The 23,401-nt window shown below is 40.6% G+C and overlaps 2 protein-coding genes across 2 annotated transcripts in view; one reads left to right on the top strand and one right to left on the bottom strand.

The window, feature by feature from the left end:
* Positions 1 to 10,721, bottom strand: part of LOC140237577 (separin-like) — a 34,685-nt gene extending 23,964 nt beyond the window's left edge. Inside the window, 11 exon segments of the mRNA XM_072317512.1 lie at positions 111 to 453; positions 646 to 897; positions 1,204 to 1,461; positions 1,848 to 1,986; positions 2,408 to 2,548; positions 2,973 to 3,080; positions 3,672 to 3,874; positions 4,547 to 4,689; positions 5,166 to 6,639; positions 6,895 to 7,008; positions 10,628 to 10,721. Coding sequence (XP_072173613.1) covers positions 111 to 453; positions 646 to 897; positions 1,204 to 1,461; positions 1,848 to 1,986; positions 2,408 to 2,548; positions 2,973 to 3,080; positions 3,672 to 3,874; positions 4,547 to 4,689; positions 5,166 to 6,639; positions 6,895 to 6,966 — 3,133 coding nt within the window. The 5' untranslated portion in view covers positions 6,967 to 7,008; positions 10,628 to 10,721.
* A 547-nt stretch (positions 10,722 to 11,268) lies between these two features.
* LOC140237427 (cilia- and flagella-associated protein 410-like) overlaps positions 11,269 to 23,401 on the top strand; it is a 92,553-nt gene continuing 80,420 nt past the window's right edge. Inside the window, exon 1 of the mRNA XM_072317350.1 lies at positions 11,269 to 11,596. Coding sequence (XP_072173451.1) covers positions 11,517 to 11,596 — 80 coding nt within the window. The 5' untranslated portion in view covers positions 11,269 to 11,516. The remainder of the gene's footprint in view (positions 11,597 to 23,401) is intronic.

The following is a 23,401-nucleotide window of genomic DNA, read 5'->3' as shown; positions in this document are numbered from 1 at the left end:
TTGCTGTCCAGTGTATATAGAAAGTGTGTGATGTTAGACGAATAGCTTTACGAAAAAAAAAAAAAAGTATCAAGAGACACATGTTGTTGTTGGGGGGGGGGGGGGGGGACCTAGCTATGTACATAAATCTGCAGAGGATGTTGATGTTCCCGACTTGTCCTTGTCTCTTTGGTCACTGCTAGTTTCCATCCCTGCTCCCATGACAATCTTGGCCACTCCCATCCGAAGTCTCATTGCCTCCAGTTCGAGGTCACAGGGTGAAAGATCCTCTCCGTGCTCATCCTGAGACAAAGAGTCAAGTCCAGACGTTCTCAGACTTAAGGGTATGGCGAGGTAGGTTGACTGAAGCTCTTTGGCTAGGGCTGTTCTGAGGTAGGTTCTGCAGCTCCTGTGCCCACTGCTCGTAGCTGAATGGTTCAGGTACTCCAAAAAAGTTTCTTCAAACTCATGTACCTATGTGTAAGGTGAGAGAAAAGAAAAGATGGCAGATACTATTTCATATCATTGGATTGTCCTACTCTCTTCCTCTCCAAACATACAGTCACTGAATACAGAGAATAAAAAGTTGACATGTAGTTTTCTACTCTATTTGTTGACATGACATTAAAAAAATAAAAGAATTCTGTATCATTTGAAATTGTCTACCTGTCCTGAATGAAGGAAGACTGCAGCTTTGGACAGGATGACCTCAGCAAACACACCGGTAGATCCCTTGGACTCAGAAATGGTTCTGGCCACCTCCTCAGCTCTACTGATGATCACAGACCCCTGACTCACATGTCCAACCTTAGCCAGGAGTCTTGCCAGACGTGCGTCAGACTCGGCGGCTTGGAGCGGCAAGCAGGTGGAGTGGGCCAGCTTGCTGACCATACTCAGAACCCAGATCAATTCAACGGTCTGTAGAGAAAAACGTACAACTTTCACTTTCAGACACGTATATTTGCAATTCAAACCTACTTGATGTCACTCTATATTTGAGTGCAATGTACCGAATGAGCATCACTCTAGGTGATCAAAATTAATCTACCTCTTTATTGTCGTTGAAACTAAATGGGGAGTGTCTACATGACAAACAGATTTTGTGTAAGCCCAGATGCCAATTCAAGTCCACACCTGTTACTACCATAAGATGGTGAGGCATGCCTTTAAAAAATAGCCCTACATTCTACCACATCTGACACTTCCACTTCATTAAAAATCTACCTTATCAGCTGCATCCAGTACATCCGCTGCTAGCTGGAGACACTGAATGGTGGCTAGGGGGTCCTGGAAGCTGGACGGTTTAGATTGTTCCTGGTGGAGCGCACTGGCCCAGAGCTCAAGAGCAGCCTCCAGGTTTGCCATGAGGCAGATCTCCTGGCTCACAGAGATGGAGACTTTGGTTTCATCATCAAGGGTTGTCATCGAGGAATCCTGTTCCGGGTCCATGGTCATATCACATGAGATTGATGCTTGGCAATGCTGCAATAAAATGAATACCAGACAGGCTAAAATGGACCTTATGTAATGCTAAGAGGAATGGTACTTTAGATTTTGTAGAGAAAACAGGCAACTGAACGAGCCACATTATAGGGAACCTGACATGGTTATTTTATCAAACAACCATCATGGGTCACTTTTGAATCTTGAATCAAATATATTTTTATAAAATAGCATAGTGACTCATTTAAAAGCTCTAAGAAAATACTTGTATTAACTTGTTGCGTAGGAATATTGTCATTTATGCAACTAAAACAAACAAACATAATTACCATCAAGTTACTCTCCACTGTGTTGCTTGATGAGAAAGGAGTATTAGTAAGCTAGTAGGTGCTAGGTAAAAGGATGAAAAGCACATCAACACTCACCTGTATTTTGGTTTCCAACTGGCAGAGGTACAGCCAGAACTTGGCCTGGGCCAACAGATCAAGGTAGTGTACATCATGCTCCTCTGGTGTCCGAGTCTTTAGTAACTCTATGGCTTGCATGCAACATTCCTCTGGGGAACTGGACACATTTCCAAATGATAAAAACGAGATAACATGACATCACTTATGCCACAATGTCCAGCGTCATCTCCTTCCATTGAGACAATACGATAGAACGACTGTCAGATTTCGCTATCACACCGTGTACTGTATGGAACAAAGCATACTTTCCAAGCACCCCAACAATCTTCCACAACTTGCAACAGAACTATGAATGCTAATGCCATTTAGGACAAAAATCATCAATTTGAATAATACCAAGTAACCTTGCTTACTTGTTGATGCTAACAATACATCATCAAAATTCTTTACAAAAGGCATTCAACATTTGTGTAGGTCCATCATATGCTGCATAAAGCCCCAAAAGAAGCACATTCAGGCATAACAAGCAAGAAATGGATACAGAGCCACGCAAGTAGGACACTAACGGCTATTCTCACCTTTCTCTTTCCACGTCAGATGAGTAGAGCAGCTGGGCCAGCTGAATAAGAGCAGTCGCCCTCTCCATCTCCCCTCCTTGATCGGGGCAGGCTCTCAGAAGGTCATGGATGACTGCACACTGCTCCACAGATGTATCATGCCTGCTGACAAATAGGGGTTGATTCTATGTGGTCATAGTTAGCTCAAGTCAAAGGATACATTTCAAGTGGAGAACATTCACTTTGGGAACAAAGTCAAAGCATATCTTTTTTTGGTTTTTTTACAACATGGTGGAGGGGGATGACTCACCTATCCTTCTATCTATCTACACCTGTATCTATCTATCTATCTATCTATCTATCTATCTATCTATCTATTTATCTATCTATATCTATCTATCTATCTTTTTATTTACAACAAAGTGTCAGAATTCATGTTAAAAAGTTGTTTGACTTGCACTGAAATAATGATTCAGCAAATCATAAACCAGGAAAGCACATGCAAACACAATGAAAAAGATGACACTTCATGGATTTTGAAATATTGTTATAAAAAAATTAAAAAAAATAGTAGCTCTTATCTTACCTTTGCGTTTTGTACACTTTAAGCTCAGCATGAAGAGCAGTAGTAATGACCGATAACTGGTTCTCAGTGAAGTCGCTTTCCATTTCTTGGCACTCACTTAGTAGAGTCCTAACACATAGAAATAAACAGTGACAGTTGACAGGTTTGACAAAATAAATAAATCATGAGCCAAGTACAGCCAAATAACTGGGGCTACATCCCCCTCTTTCCATCCATCCCAATGATTGACACTGATACATGCTCAGTGGAGACAGCACATTCAATGTCATAACAATCAAAAGAAATGTGTTGATCCTCCTTGCCTGCTTACTCTGCTAGTTTACACTAAGTTGTGCCTAATGTGTAAAATTTGAACTTTATTCTAGTAACATTCTTTATTGTATTCAAATATTCTCATTTGAATTTCACATTCACATTTGTGAATGTGTTGCGATATCTTGTGTATATCTCCTGAAAATGACTGCATTGTAAGATGAACCATGCATAAAAATTGAACAACAAATGAAGAAGAAACAATTTCAATCAATTCTGTACCATTTGAGGAGGCTACATTGCAGTACAAATGGAAGCGAAGCAAAAGTCATCATTACTGTAGCATGAAAGTGTTCTATCAGTCAGTGGGAAGCAGGTCTTTACAGGGATAAGAACACATATATTAGACATTTCACAGGCACGAGGGATGATGAACGTGTATTGCACCTGTCTCTAAGGTTGGGTTCATCCAGAGTTTTCAGGGCATCCCTCTTGGCCTTCACCCACTGCTCAGCCCTGCTGCCAATGTCCTCTTCCGCAAGACCTGGGATCACCAAGAGGCCCAGAGCCACAGTTGTCATGGCATCGCGATGGTTCCCTGACCTCCTCTGGCAGTCTACCAGCAGTTCATACTTCTTGGCCAACTGAATCTGTCACAAAGCAATGCACACATAAAGTTGGCTTCATTGTTGTCTTCGGCTCGTAATAAAAGTCAATACTCTCCTCTACAAGGTAATGTCCACTCCCTGGACCACATAAGCACAATGCATTTGCAAAGCAAAACCTTATCATTCACAGAGTTTCAGATTGGATAAACCATGCAAATCTGTCTATGGCACAATATCCATTTGTCAGTGACCTGTAGGCAGCTAGTTGTAGCTGTGCAGGGATTATGTTGCATGAAACGGCCTTTGGTCACGAGGACTACATACACAGGTGGAAACACAGTTGAAAGGAAATTACAGAGAGAATAAATGTAGACTGCATAACTGGGATAAGTGAAATATTCAACAGTTGTACTCATTTACGTGGTATTTGACTGAGGTATTTACACTGTAGTTTAGAAGTTTTTTATATGTGGTATGTGCTACATTCCCTTGGAAAAGTCACCTGAGAGAAATCAGAACAAGTTATGAATAATGCATGGCAATGCACAGAACCAAATTCTTTGTGGTACCACCGAGCATTCCTTGATTGTCTGTGACAGGGGACCTACTCCAAAGAAAGATGGTTTGCTAGAAAACCTTCACCATATCACTGTATGTATGAGCATAAGAAGTGAGAGTGGGTAGGGTGATGAGAAGGGATTTAGCAAGTATCACCTCTTGAACTTTCTTGACATCTAGTCCTTGTTCAGTGCTGCACCATAGCTGCAGATGCTCACATGCCAATTTAAGCAAGGTTTGAGACACACCATAGCAGGATTTCTTGTAGCATATCAGTCCAAGGTTGTAGGCACTGCTTCCTGTGAAATACAAACAATAGATTACACACATATCCTTCATGTCCATTCCTACAGGGGAGGCATATCAAAGAATCACAACAAAGCAAACTGCAAAAAAGTCATAACAAAAAAAATCTGACAATACCAAAAAAAAAATCTTAAACAAAAGGAACAAATATATTCAAATTACAAATACATGCTGACATGAAGAGCAGACAGTGGAACATGAAGAGAACAAAGGAATATCATAATAAATTATAAATTAACATAATACACCATAAGTAATCTATAAGATAAGTTACCAGATAAATGTCAATGTTGATCTACCCTTGTGATTTCTGAGGATTTTAATAGCTACATTAGTGAGGGATAAATAGCTAGAAAAGGTTATGTGTGAGATTATTATGTTATAGATTAACACTATATTCATTTTAAAGAAACTGTGCCCTAAACATAAGTTCTGTTTTAAAACATTCATATGAAGAAAACATACTAACCTAACCATCTGTGTTCATTTACTGAGATTACGCCACCGCCCCCTGCTGAGACATCTTCCATGATAGCTTTAGTTCTCTTGCAGACAGTGATGGCCCTACTCCCAAAGGCATCCCCTTCGACCTCATCATACATTGGCGGCTTTGCAGTGTTGAGTTCCTGGACAGCCAGGTTTGCGAGAAAGTTGAGAGTTGTAAGCTGCTTGTTGACCAGTTTGGTGGTGAAGTGACTAACCGTCATGCCACGGTAGCCATCCGTTGGGTGCTGGAATAAGACTTGGAGATGCTCCTTATAGGACTGCAGTACATCAACATACATGAGAAGAGTTTTGTGTGATGCATTGTATATGGCAGCAGTACACTCAAACTCTCCTTTGCTGAGGAAATTCTCAAGGCGCTTCCTAAGCAGCTCGTATGAGTCTACCATGGGCTGGAAGAGGGCAGCCTCTACACTTCCTATTTCCATAATCTTTGCTATGACATCATGTGTGTGCTCTAACTGCTCCACTATTGAAGTTAGATGCATCCCACCATTGTTCAGCTTCTTGGTACCCTTTCCCCTTGCTCCTTTTGACCTGCTTTCACATGCAGTGGTAGACAGTGAGCAGGATAGGCCAACATTGTCATTAATTGCACTAACAAGTCTTGCGGTGACAGTAAACTCTGATTGCACTTTACTTCTGCTCACACATTTTCTCACTCTTGCCAACATATCCAAAACATGATGTGCTCTGCCAGAAGCAAAAGAGTACTTTGCAAGCTGCAGAATCACTTCTAGGACTGGACCGAACATCTTGGAGATATCAGAAACTCGTGGTCCTTTGACAAGCTTGCTCTCCAATGTCTGAAGCAACCCCTTTGCAACCCCATCAAAAAATTCAAAGAGACGTTCAGAGCATGCCACCTCCTTCCCTGCGTGCCTCTCAAATTCTATCCCGGTCCTCAGTGCCCTTTCCGCAACCCAAGCACTCTCATGGTTAGTCATCATCAAGAAGGCGAGTGCCATGTTGCGAGCATCCAGAACTAGCTCATGTCTGGCGCCGGTCTTCGATGAGACTTCGATCTGGGCGCACACCTTCCACAGCTGGTTGAAAGCCTGCTTGGCAATGGTATCAAACTCATTGTCCACTCCATCTGCATTCTCAAACCTCGGTCTGCTGATGCCGAGTTGAGTGAAAAGGAGCTTGGCGAAGGACATGGCATCCATCAGCAGGCCCTTATTGGCCAGCTGCATCATCATGTGGAACAACAGCTTCTCCAGTGAAAGAGGGGTGATCTTCATCTGCGACTGTGCTACCCTAATGCAGTCATAGCATGTGTGCGCCACACTGGTGACAGCAATCAGGTGCTTAGAGCCCAGTCCCAGGCTGCTAGTTGTCTGAACACAGGCACGGAGCAGTTTCATTGCAGTCAGCCCATACTTGCTGGCAATCTCACAACTGGGTTGTTTGACTTTACCAACAGGTGCAAAGTACACCTAGCGAAAGACAAACAAAAATAAATATGTAATCTGTAATTGCAGTAGAATTATAGTTTCTAGCAGTGTCAAGATGAATCAAGATTGGCATTATCATAAAATCAAACAGCAACAGGTTTTGTGGTGATAATGACTTGAAAAACAAATTGGATATCAGCTGGAAGGGTCCTTAAATTGAATGTAAGAGTACATTATAAATCAGAATCAGACATGCATGTCTGATCAGTGTCAGCAGGTAAATGTCATTATACCCACTTGCACATCCTTAACAAGATTGTCAGTCTGTGTGCCATCTCTCAAGCGCTGAAGAAGCCTTTCACCTTCCATGGCTTCTGTACATCAGCCTCTTCTGGATATCAAGGTTCAGCCCTGCAGTGTGCATATATACAATAGATAAAGGATTAGAGCATGAAAAAAAAAAAATCACTGTCAAATAATCATCTTATCCATTTAAAATGTCAGTCTGGAGATTCAATCGCAAATACAGACTCCAACTCTCCTGCTTTCGATGGGAGATCTCCTGCCAAAAGCCCATTTTCGCAAAATCTCCTGTTCTCCCGCTTGAGATCTAATTTCTCCCGCTGAAACACCTTTTTTAAAACTCGGAATTAAATTTAAATGAATCCAAGGGGATTCAAGATCGTTAACATCTGTCTTCATATGATATAGAGTAAAACCCCCAGACACTTAAGCATTTTTGCAATATTTTTTCAACTCAAATAATACTCTACAAAATTATATCTATAATAATGTATATTAAAGGACAAGTTCACCTTCATAAACATAAGGATTGAGAGAATGCAGCAATATTAGTAGAACACATCAGTGAAAGTTTGAGGAAAATTAGACAATCGATGCAAAAGTTATGAATTTTTAAAATTTTTGTGTTGGAACCGCTGGATGAGGGGACTACTAAGGATCGTGATGTCATATGAGTACAACAGTATAAAGAAAATGTAAAGAAAATTCAACATATTTTCACTTTTTTCGCATAATAAAAGAGCACTTGACTTGCCTCTTTCTAAAGGCGATGGGAATAACATTACCCATAACATATGTCAGTAACGAGTCAAGGGAATGTGGACTTTTTTCAAGATGAAATTTTGTGAAATTCTCTTTATATTTTCCTAAATTGTGGTACGCATGTGACATCATACACTGTAGGAGTCTTCTCATCCAGCAGTGATTGCGCCGATACTTACTAAATTCATAACTTTTGAATAGATTGTCCGATTTTCCTCAAACTTTCACTGATGTGTTCTACTAATATTGCTGCATTCTCTCAATCCTTATGTACAATGTCTATGAAGGTGGACTTGTCCTTTAAATACATTGTACATCAACCTACATGTACCTTTTCCCCATATTGATTTCTTTAAATGCATCATAAAATTTCACAGAATCCCCTAATATTATCACCTTGTCATTTCCCCAAAATTCGGACAGCGTCTCCAAATTCGGATGCGCGCGCAATGTCAATACGCGTACAAAGGCCGCTGAAAAATGAGCGCGCGCCATACCTCGTTGGTGCAAGGTTGCATCGGGGACGTTGTGGCGCCCGTTCGTGTCTGAATTTTGGTGACTTGGCACTTGCATTCAGCCCCTATTATTCACTGCATCGGCACGTACGGACATTTTGTTTTTCTTTTGTGTTTTTGAGGATACAGTAACATCACACTCTGAGCTTGCGATAAGTGAAAAATCTCGCGACAGAACAGCGTAATTTTTCAATATTTAGCGCTTTTTTTGCGACCCTGATTCTTTACACAGGACCTAATTCGCGCGCGCTTTGGAAAAGTTGCGGCAATTCTGCATTTTTGACGGCAAAATTTAGGATTTTAGATGGGTTTTTTGAGGTGACTCTGGCACTTTCCTGTGGTGAACGAGTTTGCCAGTGTGTGAAACGATGTGATATTATATGCGTGTGTTGTGACAGTAGAATTTGCTGGCTTGTGATAAGTGATAAGTGTCCAGATTTTGGAGGCCGGCCGAATATTGGGGCTTTTACTCTAATATGATATGAAATTGTATCAAACCAAAATAGATTAGGGATCTATATGAACTTAGTTTCAAGCATGAGACTGCGCACAGTGATTTTGTATTCTTAACTGGGGATTTGATGATGTCCAAATATTACTGAAAAACCTGATAATAAACAAGATCAACAGCAAAACAATACCGTATATTACTAATGCACATTGGAAAAGCATTACGTGCATTTCACACCTATTGTCAATGGAGGGTAGGGGTGTTGATTTCAAAATTACGGCACAACTGAGCGCATCAAAATAACCCACGCGTTCGAAGCAGTTATCTTGGTCTGGACTCTTGGAGTGTGTACCACCGCAAATCACATTTTAATCAGTTAATTTTAATGCGCGCTTGTGAATTTAGAGTATTTTCTTTACATGTGAGTAAAATTTCAGGCAAACTGTGAGATAAATTTTATTTCAAGTAGGCCTAGGACGAGGTACAGTATGGTTGGACCTACTACTCATCGACCGTTGGAATGTTTATTTGCTTGATAAGAATATTTAACACTGAAATTCACGTAAAATACTTGACCTACGTGATTGAGAAAATCCAGCACTATCAAATGCCGTTGTTCCCTTTTCGATTCGAAGTTTCAGTGCAGAAATATCGCCTCATTTCAGCTCCCCGCGGTAAAGCTCCCTATTGAGATCGACCGCTGTTTTTGCATTGACAATGCACGCAAACCGAGTTGTATTGAACACCGTGTTGTACGAAGCTTTTTAGAAACTTCCATAGACATTACATTACGATTCGGTGAAAATATTCATTCGAAATTTTGTCCTTGATTAAAACCATTAATGAACAGTGAATTTTCGCGTTTTCCCACACCATCCTCATCAACGGTCAAAGCCAATCCATTTTTATGTGCTCTGCATGCAGTGAAGTGCGTACTATTGAAGCGTTCTGTGCGCCAATGACACGCGGTCGGTTTCAAAAAGGGTGGTCGATATGTAATAGGGCTACCATACCTATTGATACTAATGATAGAAAAACATTTTCTTAGGCCCGTTTAGGGTGTCGATGTGTTGGACACCCAACTAACTATACACAACCCAGTCACCGTACGTACTGTAGCACAGCGTACTAACAACGTCTGGTTGGGCTACGTGAGATCTGATCTAATTTGTTAAAGTTAGACACTAACGACACCAGTATTACCGTTAACGTCAATTACGGTATGGTCGCCACTGTTAAGGTCGCCAGACATTCACATCGCATGTAACGCACGCCGCGATCGGAGATCAGGTTGGGCGACGGATTTTCATCACTCTCAAAATACATTCGTAATTCACCTTTTTCCTCCGTAAAAACACAAATAATTTTAATCAAAATATATTTTACCATATGTAATAGGTGATAAAACCATTTTTAATGCAAGGATGTTTTTGATTTAGAATGGATTTCAGGTGGCAGATTAAAGGAGATTTTCAAACGCGGTGACCGACTCGACAATGCCTCCTTCATTGAAGCGTATGTATAACACACACGCTAATAATATGTGGCCGGCTAGGGGCGGCGAACTAATTCAGTGCCGATATTAGTTCGCCAGCCGGACGTGCACAAGAATTTAGGCCTACACAAGTGGCGACCATACGGTAATTGACGTTACACAGTTTATAATATTTGTCACAAAATGCTTCATTCATAAAATGCCCCCCAACAAACCCCCAACCCAACTCATCATGCTCATATAGGGCTGCCAACATTGGAAACTAGACTAGTTGAGAGTGAGACTCCCATAGTAAAATTTAGGAGTCAAAATGAGTGAGATTAACAATGAAATTTAATGAAATAGGCCCCTAAAGTTTTAACTGTTAGAGTGAGAAAGGACCAAAAAATGAGTGAGTCTCACTCTCAATGAGTGAGAGTTGGCAGCCCTGATACTAGCCAGGATCTTGTTGTTGAAGCCTTGGCCTCCTACAAAACTAATTTTGGTTGATAGTTGATACGATACCGATGCGATCGCTGGTTCAGCCAGACGTGGAGTCTCTAGAGACACACTTGCTGGGTTTGTCATGTTCGTTCCGGATCCGATCTGCTCATAAACACATCCGCAATAGATGTAACACTGTTAGGTATCAGCCCATAGCAAGCTCGTGCGTGTGTATGTACAACTAGCTAGCTAGATAGCTCAAGCGTTTGTTGTCCTCTCACTTTAAAATGGCCGCTATAAGATAGTTAACGAAAACGTTTTGCGATTGGGTTAACTTTTCCTGCTACCAAATCTTGTGGCCAATGAAAAAACTCGTTAGTGCACATACCTCCTCTAGAAATGCATGCCGGGTAAATACGCACACGCATCGCCGATGCGGCGGCGGTTTTAGCTACGGCCAACAGGGAGTTAGCCTCCCCGTAACGCTGGGGATGAGCAGACTGCATCCCGCAGAAGAAGGATGCGTTGTAGCTATTAGCTGGTGCACGCGCGAACTTTCAACAGTTATGAATGAGGCATGTATGTTGCCAGCAACGTATGCGTAGACGCTAGTGTTTTGTTTTGAGAAAGGCTTCGGCTCTAGCCAGCGATCGTTGTGTACACGGGACTGAGATCGCAACATCCATACATCCGCTCGCACAGTAGTGGCTAAAAGCAGCTCACCTACCGCTGGTTTTGAAGAGAGAGAATCGGCGACTTACAACGCGACCGCGACGAAAGCCGACCGAAACGGCTAAATTAGCCCACATACGTGCGTCCTTGTTTTGTCAGGGCAACGCAAACGCCGCTTCGATTTGCAGCCCGCATCGTTTATCGTCCTCGAGGGCTTCCCTCCATTACAACTAACTTTGTTCGCGGAATTTGTTGATATTTCTCTCCAGATACATCAGAGTCACATTATTTTTCGACAATGGTGAAGCTGACAGAGGGCATGGTGCTTGCAAAAGCACGAGCATCAGACCTAGAGAATGTCAAAAAGTTGAATTGTTGGTGAGTATTGCAGTCATTGACTCCTTGAGTTGCGGTGGGAGAGGCTACCGGCTAGGCTGTTCATGCTCGAGACACCGCCATGCACAGCGGGCTACACTTTTGTCAGTTCCTCGATTTTGATACAAGCGGGAAGCGCCCAAGCGCTCCCAGCTCCCAATCCATCCCACAACGCTGTAAATTTATGTAACAATAGGAGTCTATTATATAAGCTAAATGATTTAAATCTGCTCTGCTCCTCCTCCTCTTTTCTTCTTCTTTTTCTTCGTCTGCCTCTTTCACTCCTCCTGTGCTGTGGCTAAAGATTCTTACACTTTTAAACAGATCTACTGTAGAAAGGGTGTGTGCGTGTGTCATGTGTGTGTGTGTGTGTGTGTCACAAAGCCTGAAGTGAATGCCCTACATCTGTATACATAATGTGCAAGTAAAAATCCCACTGACTGGAGCTGGAATTGTTGGTGGTACACTCACTGTTTGTTTGATAACCTTAATTATCCTTCCAGTCTTCAACTAAAACTGTGTAGGGTCTGAAGAAAGAATAAGATTCCAGTGACATATCGATTGTGAAGAAAAAACAACAATCGATTGTAAAGAAATCCTCCTGACATGAAATGACGCACTCATGTGAATGTTTCATTTTACACAAAAAAATCACTTCATTTGTCAATTTGAGGGCCACCAAAGAAAAAAAAAAGGTAGTGTTGAGCCCTGTAGATCTATACTGTAAAAGTGGATATTTTCGCGCATCTAAATTTTTCGAGCTTGGCCGGGTAAGAAGAGTTTCGCATGTTTTTTTATTCCACGGAATCAAGACATCCCACACAGGAACATATGGAAAGCAAAAATATTTGCATGCTTATTTTCGCGCTAGTTTCTGGTTGCGCAAAACGTCAAAAATTTCAACACCTGCGAAAATTTCCACTTTTACAGTAGCTTTAGAAGTCAAAAATAAGATTTTGCAACCATCGCTGAATGACACTGAGCTACAAGTCGTCATGGTTGCCTGGCACACCTACTACAGCTGTAACTTGTCATCTTACCATAAATACAGAGCTCTGTAACTGGTATTGCTTACATAATGTTCATTGTTAAAATTGTTCAACATCTGTTTTGATTTTGCATGCAAAATTCCATAAGGATTAAATGTTTTGAAACTTTGAAACAAACATTGCAACACGGTCCTTTACATTAACAACTTGGAATAAATCATTGTCTGCCCTCGCTTCCCATTGAAAGCCGTTTCTGTATTGGCATAAGGCAGGAAATGCACAGAGTGTGTACACATACATGTACCATTGTAAATATCTAATTTCGGTCATTATGCAATCAAATAGAATGGAAATAATGCAGATCTTGATCTGAATGCAGGGCTGCCAACTCTCACGCATTGAGCATGAGACTAGCACAATTCACCCATTCTGACTGTCCCACTCTAAAAACAAATTATCACGCCGAATCCCATGAATAGATATTCTAAATATTTGATAAATACCCAAGTCCCAAGTTTTGAGATTATCCCGCCTGTGCAAAGCTTAACCCATGAAAATGTTTCTCAGTTCTCAAGCAAAGACATATTGGATTACAGTCGGTTTGTATTAATGACTATGATTAATAACTATTGCGAGATGAGACCGGGGAGGGGACGTTTCCATAGAACTTCTGTCAGTAACAATTGTTTAAAAGTATGCACCAGATTGCAATTGCCAAAGTTCCCTACTGTGTAAGGGGGAACACCCCTCCTCTTCCACCCACCCCCCCCCCCCCCCTTGGTCACTCTGCTTCCTCGCAATGTCTTACTCTATCGTTCAAGCAAAACCAAAACAGTTTATTTTTTGGAAAATCTTCACATATTTTCTTCCTCATTTTTGCCCTTAGATTATTCACTTAAACTTATAGTATATCTTGGGTCAGGTAATTTTAGTAAATTTACTTGTTTTAATATGTTATGACTTTAAAGTACAAATAAATCCTGTGGTATGTATTTTTTAAGCATAATTAGCAGGATTGGTTACCGGTACCCATCACTTCATCTTTTGGGCCTGCAGTATAAATGTCTATGGTGAGAGTGCACAGCAGGCGGGATTGTTCATTGTAGAGGAATAGGCGAGGTAGCCTGAAGATTTCATACCAGGCATACCAGAGTTTGAGGAAAATAAGCAAGCTGTCAAAACTAACCCACGTGGCAGCGACCAAAGACAGATCTCTTCCCCGCTGTGCGGTTCTTGGTTTAGACGATGGTGGATACCTTCTGTGGATTAGTGGCTGTGGTGCCTATTTAGCAGACAATATGAGTACATGTAGGGAACGTAGATGAATCATATTATATGCAAGGTGTACGCCAGGGAATAATTTTCCTGGTATTGCATAGCAATTTGCTATGCATTTTGGTATGACTGCTATACAAAATGTAATTTACATAGCAGTTTCATTACATAGACTTGTATACCATTTTGTTGAAAATGTGTGTCCATCGACAGAAATTGCTATTCAATTTCGAGAAGGAAAATTAATCCCTGTATGCCATATATTTTGTGAATTTCGTGTGTCAAGTTCTATTCAAAAATTTTCCAACACGAGAAACTATCAACTCTGATCGTGAATGAGCTGCAGTTGTATAGCTGTTTATATAGTAGTACAGTATAACACAAGCATAGCACGTAAACATGATTGTGCATAGTGTCTAAATTATGTTTGTGGGTGACTGTGCTAGTAGATTGTATGTACTTTGAATGCCTTGAATGTCTACTTAAGGAACATTTAAATGATCTTAAAATTATTTCAATAATACAGGAATGGCAATGTTGACACTTTTTTTTTTTGGTAAGTTTATAGCATTTTTATTTTCAATGCAGGATTGTAGTTTTGCTTTATGAAAATTAGTGAATAATAAGATTCTTCATTCCATTGCTGTACTATAGAATTGTGAATGTAACTTCTCATAAAATTGTTGGGAAGTTCCAATTTATGATAAATTAAACTCGCCAAATATGGCATACTTACAGTGTATACTGTAGGAGGGGGGCGGCAGACATGATACAATGCATACCTTACCACCATACATTGTATCTTGTCAGAAGTGGTGTGTCCAGAATCAATCTTTCTACATCTGTGGTTGACAGCAATGCATGGTGGTATATGTCTTAGATTTTCAAGACTGTATCCATAGAGCGTTTGTCTTCCAAATGCATACATCAAAACTGGAATGAAATATTAGTTAAAAGTAATGTCTCCATGACTTTCTTGTTACATGTAGATTGATGATTTTGTAATTATTTTCTATTGTAAGTCTATGAGAGTCTCTGGTTTCATTTTGAAACAGCATTTGTGCAAGAGTGCTTGAAGACAAGGCACAGTTTGTTCGTTTGTTTGGGTTTTTTTTTTTTCACTAGCCCAGTGTATCTGCTTCAATGTGATTATCATTTTCAGTGAAAATTTTCATGCACACAGTAATAGCATTTATATTATACTGTGGACATATTAAAGTATACTTTTGCACTGTATATAAATTATCACACAGTAAGTGACAAGTCTGCTGAAAAGTGATGGTAAGCATACTTTCTGTTCTTTGACATCATTATACCATATTTTTTTAACTATTACATTGTACACATTGTCGGCTCAGATCAAACATATGGTATAATGCAGATATTAGATACACTCACTGTATGGCAAATCAATGCAATACAGTAAACAGTGTACACTGTACATGCTGCAATTTTTTATTCTGTGTGGAACCCCAAAAATGGCAATACAAAATTTAGATTTGTCTTTTTTTTTTCTAAGTTTGTGATAGACTAGGAATTATTCTTCTAGCATAAAGAGATGAGGAGGTCACTAACCCAGCACAGTGAAAGATGGCATTTATCATTTCCTGACCTCAGTCCCTTTATTCATATTCAGTGAAGGGAGGAGATTACAGATGTTTGCAAGTTTGAAATTATGCATCATGATTTCACAAACCATCATCGCCTTTGAGGGTTTTACGTGCTGCCACAACCAAAGTCTTTTTTTCCTGATTTATGCAGGGATAAATTACCGTGATGAAAATCAGTTGATTAAGAGTACAGACTCTATCTGTGATTGGAAATGGAGCTAAAGCAGTTTGTTGATCATGTGATGGCCTTCAGATTTTTGATGAAATGGTGCTTGCCAGATACATGACTCTAGTTCTGTGCACTCACTTGGTCCTGTTTATGTTGGTAACCATGACTCATGGTTACCATGAGCGCCTGACTTGGCGGATACCGGCGTTATACAAGACTTCATCATCATCATCATCATGTATCTTTTTCTTTGCTTTTCTAAGAGGCACATACATGTAGCTTGTACAATGTACATGTGTACATGTATATTATGCATATGGAAGAGAATTTCCTAATTTAATGCTGTGTTTACGATATTGATGAACACAAATTCATGGAGTCATTGAAAATATCTAGATACAGTAGAATGAAGCAATAAATTTTGTACATTTTATGTATGCACAGGTAATATGCAATCTACTATTTCTTTACCTTTCCTTTATTTTATTTTTTTGTTCCACTCTTTTCTCATCTTCTGTTTTGTGTTTTTCTGTAGGTCTCGCTTGATATTTCCCCCTTACCTTTGAGTGTACTGCACCCTTCAGCTTTGGAAACTCGTCCAAACTCAAGTGCAGTGTGTGCATGTGCTGTGGTGATATGCCGAATTTCACGAGGTCTTTAATTTCACAAATTTTACAAGCCGGGTGCTATTCGCGAATTTAGATACACACGAAAATATTAACTCTGATCATGACATGAATGTGACGTGCACGCATACATTTCTTTGTTCAGACTGTGTTTTTACAATTGCGAATTCAATCACTCGCGAAAATGTTGGGAAGTCCTGATTCACACACACACACACAAAATTAGACTGGCTAAATATATGGGGTATACAGTATGGGAGGGGGTTTATTATAGAGTTTTTCAACACTCTAAGATAGAAGGAAAGAGAGAAAGAAGAGGAAAAGAAGCCAGACCTAGCTGAGTAGAAGAAAAGAATGAAATTTGATGCACTCCACTGCCGTTACTTTTAACTTTACAGGTAAAATGGTAGTCTAAAAGCTCTCTTGACAGTGCAGAGATTTCATGATGCATACAAGGGTTGTCTCTTCAGTCAGGAATAGCTCAGCACATACATGTATCTTGTACGTGGATTGTGTCCACAATGTTGGCTTGCTTTGTAAAGTACTTTTGTTGTTGTTCATTAAGCTTAGTGATGTGCTGAGGGGATAATGTGTTTGCGCTTGAACCTTTTTACTTGAGTAGTAAGAACTTCAGAATTTACACATTCAGACCTACATGAAAAGGTCTGTACAGTCTAATGAGGTTTCCTGTTCTTTTTTGATAAAAAGAAATATAACAGAATGAGCAAATCAAGAACCTTTGACTTCAACAGCCTATGCCTTTGAGCCTTTTTCTTTTTTTCTTTCTTTTGTTTGTGTTTGTTTGTTTGTTTTCTTCTTCTTTTTTTGCCCAAAAACTTTTTGGAAGCAGAATGTTGTGTACAGTAATACTCGTACATGGTATCTTGTCAGGTCTTAGAAATGGGTAACTAGTTCAGTATTTCCTTTTACATGAAGATGTTTGAGGTCCTGGTGAAGTCGTGACAAGGTCAAGGACAATTTTCAGCTGACTTGCATGTGCTCATGTTGTGCATTTGATGCTAAGAAATCAAATTACTGTGTGCCAAAGGATGCAGTTGTTTTCATTCTTATTTTGCCGTTCGGTGGCTTTTCATCAACAAAATTGTTGCATAGAATGCCGACCACTTCTGGCAGTACCCCTCAGATCCAGAGGGCTAAATTGTCTCAATACGAACAGAGACTTTGCCATTACTGATTTCTCATTTGTGAAAAATGAATTCCACTTCCGATATTCCAACAGCGGTGGTACATGTACTTTTTTTCCCCTCTGTTTCGTTTCTGAGTGAGGAGAAATTCTATGACCTTGATTGTCGTATTGATGGACCTCCTAAAATGCACTAAGAGCCATCTTTGGGCGAGGGGTAATGAAATTTGTCAGACAGTGCTTTGAGTGGGATGAGAGCCTTGCCGAGGTTGTCATCATGTTTTAGACGGGGATCCATTAATCAATTAGCGTCAAATTGCAGGAGTTCCGCCATCTATCCACCTTGTACGCCCCGAAATACCAGCATTGTGGGAAGGTGTAGGAGGGGTGGCGTCACATTGCCATGTTTCCTATTGTCTGAATGGAAATGAAATAAATAAGAGATGATCTGCTGTGGACTGTGCTGCAGAATTCTTCAAGCATGCACATCACATTATGCAACATTTTAGTGTATCTGTTGTATATATTTTGGGTAATTAAAGGGCAAGTTTATAAATATTTTGAGTAGCATCTACATTAGTTGTACGATTTAGCTGTTACTTTTGATTTAGCATGATAAAAATGCTCTTAGTCTGTTAGTTCTAAGCAATTCTTGATATGTATTGAAAAGTTGAATTTGCAAGAAACAACACCATGTACATTATTCATGTACAGTAGTGAAGGGATGGGTTATTTCTCACAGCAAAGGGTAGAGAGAGGTTAATTTGCATGAGTGTAATCAAATGAAAGGAGTAGGCCTACATTATTGAGAGCATTAGCAAAACTAATTTGGATACACATGTTCTGTTTCTTTGTCAAGGCAGGAGAAGTTGACAGTTTAAGAAAACTCAAATATTTGTAATACAGTTAAAAACATATTAAGGGTTAGATATCATATGCAGTCACCTACATGGCCATGTATGAATGAACAAGATGGATCTTTCCCAGCCAGGTGACTGATATTCCTTAACACTTGTCAATCATTACTTAAAAGGTGTGTACAATTCTGGTCAAGATGAGGATTTAGCTTTTAACTTTTTGCAAGATATTCAGAAATCACTCTATGAGATGTCAAAGAGCATGCAGTTCTAAGGGGTATCAAAAGTTTGTGTGATGAAATTCGGTTTTGAAATGGCTGAGATATCCAAAAACAAGGTGAAACAAAGAGATCCTAATAAAAGGCGTGACCTGTCGCCTTTTATTACTGTCACTTTTTTGGATATCTCAGCCATTTGAAAACCAATTTTCATCAGATAAATGTTGAATCCTTCTTAAAACTACATATGCTCTTTCATATTTCATAGGAGGTTTCTCATTACAATGTATCTCACTTTTTATTTAGGAATGTTCAAAACATGAATCCCCACCTCAACCAGTACTTTACAGTCCCTTTAAACTCAGTTGGTCTGTTTTAGTATGTATGAAAAAAGTCACTGAAATTGATTCCTCAGTGCTATGGTCTCATCTGCAAGACACACTTAGTGCATTATACCAATGAGTGAGTACATGTCACTCATACTTCTAGTTGAACAAGTTCCATTGGCTCTGTGTTGCACACAATATTTTTTTTTTCAGTACTTTATGCATCTTGAATGTAATCTGTAATAGTGGTATCATGAAATGGTTTTGCTTGTTATTGTTTTAATGTGAAAGCTCTTGAAGCTTGTGTAATTGGAGACAGGTGGAAAAAACTGGTAATATTTGCTTACCGTAGCCTTCTCACTCACTGACAGGAATGAAAAACACTGGCATACACACATGTAATCTGTAGTTGCAATCGGCTTTCCCTGGCACCTGCAGGCAGCAGTGATGCCCTTGTTATCTGCGCCCGCAACTCTTGTGATCAATTTGTTGGTAAATGATCCTTACCCCACGGGGGAGTTAGCTTCATCTCCATTTTGTGCAGGCTGTCAGCCAATATCCGGAACGACATGTGTTGATTACGGAGTTTGGCAGCGGAATGCTAGTGTCTCTGCAGTGGCGCAGTATCATGTACGTATGTACAGGAATGACAGCATGGTATACAAATGTACAAAAAGGGAAGGGAACCAGGAGACTATGAGGGAAAAGTAGACAAAAGTTTCAGACTGGAAAAAGAGTTTGCATGAAGCATGTAGTCTACATCCATACAAATAAAAGTAAAAGAGAAATTGTGGATTTGCTGTCGGTAGATCAAATATGAACAAAAAGCCCTTCTTGTCCCGGGCAGCACAAGATCTGAATAGCAAATGTACCGAATGCTGCCGTAGCAATTTGTGACAATGTTTCATTACTTGAAAAGTATGCAGAGATTTTTTTTTTAGGACAGTTCTGTAGAATTCTTTGATGTGCCAGATATCAAGCTCCTAAGAATTGTGGAATGAATTTGCTCCATCGTGTACTCTAAACAGAGTGGATGGAAACATTTTTATATGTGATGGAGCTCTGTGTAATGAAAGAGAGTCAGCAAGCAATATTTCTATTTTATTTTGCTTTGTGAAAACAAGGCAGCCAGGTATAGTATATTGAGCCAAAGATGTAGGACTCACAGTAGGAGAGTATGCAAAACATGATTCAAAGTTTGTTTTCCTGTGTAGATTCTTCTGGAAGTGATCCCGTCAATTAGTTTCTCCAGGCGGGGGAAGTTTGCAGAAACTTGTTGGGGGAAAAAAAACATATCTCCCGGATCACTGCAGACATAGACTTAGTTCATTCTTCGTAAACTTGCTGACTAAGTGAAAAAGTTGGCAAGGCAGTACATTAACTCAGTTTAAATGTCACTGCCATAAAGGTTTTGGATGGCCCAAAGTGCCTCAGCCTCATCCCCAATCCCCAGTTTCTCAGGGCATCTTAAAATAGGCGGATTTTCATTTCACTTTAGCGAGAGGCTTTCACTGGGCCAGTGTCCCATCCAGGACAGACGTATTAGTCCACAGATGCAGGCTTTGGAAGAGCGTGAAATCCCAGCACGTTGTTTGCACAGACACTTCATCAGCTGACTCGAGTTACACCAAACACACCTTGCTGCTGCATTTCTGCGGGTTTCGCCTTTTGCCGAAGAATGAAAGAAGAAGGCACGAGTGGGCTTTCAGAGGCATTCACCAATCACTTTTTTTTTTGTACACCCCTCCCATGACACTACCACTAGTTCTGTTTTCCCTCTGTCTATTCCAACGTCCTGTCTCGGCAGATAGATGCTTGCCATTTGACTGTCCTCCCTCGAAAATGCATTTTTTGAGGCAAAACATTATGGGGCAGTTTTTTTTTTCTTCACATCTATTGTCAAATCTTTTGAGCTACTACAATTCTAGCTCTCCCTTTCCAATCATGACGTATTGAACTTTGCATTGTAGAAATATCATGACTTTGTATGGACATTGTTAACCTCATCATGCAATTCTCACGGGGAAATACTACTAAGTCAAGGATCTAACCAGAGGAATTGCAGAGAATGAAAGAGAATAATGTACTTTTATGGTGCATTGATACTGAGGTTACAAATGACATGGGTACACACATAGACCCCGTTTACAGTGTGGGGCTGGGCCGAGTCGCGGCTGAGCCCCGCAATTTTGCCCGTTTACACTGCCGGGTTCGGCCGCGCTTTTAATTCAAACCTTTCAATATTTTGTCGTAGTGGCGCTCTGCTTGTAAACAAACGCAATTTGGTATAGTCTGGTTTTCAGACCCTTTGCCAACTGGATTCCGTGGCGATGAAGTCGCCATTCGGGCAAAGGCCTTTGTCGAAGGAAAAATCCTTTGCAGGACAAAACCACCCTAAACTATACTAGTTTTTGACGTTGAGGGGGTTAATATCGTGAATGGCGAAAATAGTACGGGCAGAGGGTCTGGAAGCCAGACTAAAATTGGCTGCGCATTTGGCCCTGTTTGCGGCCGGGCTCGGCCGTGGCCGAGCCGCGGCCGAGACCACCTCCAGAGCGTGTCCAAATGCGCGGGCAATTTTGGCCTCGCATTTGGCCTTTTGCGCGTTTACACTGAAATGAAGGAGGGCTAGGGTTAGGGTTCGCACTGTAAACGGGGTCATAGTAGCGTAATGGGTAGAAGGAGAGAGAGAGAGAGAGAGAGCGAGGTAAAGACAAGTAGAAGAAAAAAAAGTGTGCTGAGTGTAGGCCCACAAGGTGCATAAGTTGTTTGAGGACCAGCAAGCGCATTTGTACATTTTGAGTGAAGTATGCTCTCACCCTGCTTTCAGCACAGAAATTAGTGCATGGTAGGGAGCAAATCCACGGAAGTCCCACCTGTTCTTGTCGGATTTCACTCGATGGCAGAATGTAGGAGGCATCCTACTCAAATTTAGTTTCAGTTTCTGGAGAGTGGAGTTAACCTCCTGACGAGCAGGAGTGGCTGAGACAAGGCTTCGTCATGTTTTTGCATAGTTGCTATTCGTTGGCAGTATGTGCAATAAGTTTTCCACACCTGTTGGCCAAGCAAGTAGATTTACAGAGGATGGAATTCCATCCATTCTTTGCCCTACACTTTGGAATGGTGAGAAGCTGCATACATTCCAACAAATTTTATGTGGCAAAGCAGCTGAGATGCTCTGTACGTAACCTGAGCAAACTTCCCAAGCAAAGTAGTACCGTTAGTTCACTGTATCTATGAGCCAGTTCGGAGTTCCACTTTGCGCATGAGCAGAAACATGGTCATTCGGACCAACAGGCATGTTGGTTTTTAATTTCACTGGGATAAGCATCTGTAATGTAATGATTATTCATGAAATACTTATAAATGCTGCTTGCCAGCACATCCACCTGGCAGCAAAAGTGGTATTTGGCAATATCAATAGAAAGAGATCGTCAATACAGTCAATGCAAAATAACGAAATGGATGCTTTCCCAAGTGTTAATTCACGGATCATTGTGGTCATCTGGTTGACGCAAGTTCATTCTTTGTTTGAACAGGATCAATGAATTCCATAAATTGTTATGTAAAGCTTACGCATTATGTCGCTCTAAAACGATTGAAGTGCCCCTAACCGACTGAGAAAAAGGAAATGTCATTCGGACCAATGTGCCCATGAGCTAACTCCGAACTGGCTTATTACGTACCCTGAGCAAGTTAGAAAGACCCTGGTGTAGTCCACTCATTAATGTAGCATTGTGTGACAAGCCCTGTAATTCCAAGCATTTAGATGCATATTTGCTATTATACAGGCCCTTGTTGTATAATTTGGTATGAACTCAATACACTGTAAGTTCAGAGTGCAGGATTCTCTCATTGATTCAAGTTGAATACAATTTTTCTTTTTAACACTTCAACTGTAAAATGGTATGCAGTTTTACCAAGATGTGCAGTGAGATTGCTGTGTACATGAAAGTTTTTTTTTTTCCCTTCCCCCATCCACAAGAGAAGGCATAAAAGTGTCTGAAGCAATTAGAGACAGTGTAAATTACTTCACAAGCATGCATTGTGTCAGGATGACCAGAAGGTAATTGTCTGACATTTGGAGAAATGGTTAGAGTGAGACCATTAGCATTTATAAATGTGTATTTTCACCTTTTCTGTGATGTTTCACAATTTTCTTGTGATCTGAGTGCAAGCCTCTCATCAAGCCAGCCACAATTGATCAATGTTGGGTGAATGTGTTTTCTCCCTGTCTTTTCAATTCTGAGCACCTTTTCAGAGACATAATTCCCTCAATTTCAGCTGCTTCACCCTTTGCAAAGCCCAACAATAGGTGGGATAATATGCTGTCTGTGGCACAATGAGTCCTAGCGCATCCATGTTGGACCAACTGTGGAGCGGCCGAGCCATTCATGAATATTTGATGGGCTTTACCCGTTAATTTGCAGGTGGATTAAGATGGATCGATGGGGCATGGCATGTGGCCGCAATGTGAGGAATAATGTCGCAGTTAAATGCGGATTATGCACCACCGGTTATTGTGGAACGCCCCATGAAGGTCGCCCCTACACCCTTTTTCTGATGCTGCGTCTTGGAAAGTGCACAGCACCCG

Source organism: Diadema setosum, chromosome 14 (genome assembly GCF_964275005.1).
Source record: "Diadema setosum chromosome 14, eeDiaSeto1, whole genome shotgun sequence".
Lineage (NCBI taxonomy): Eukaryota > Metazoa > Echinodermata > Echinoidea > Diadematoida > Diadematidae > Diadema > Diadema setosum.
The sequence above is the reverse complement of the archived record's forward strand: the minus strand, read 5'-3'. Positions and strand labels throughout refer to the sequence as shown.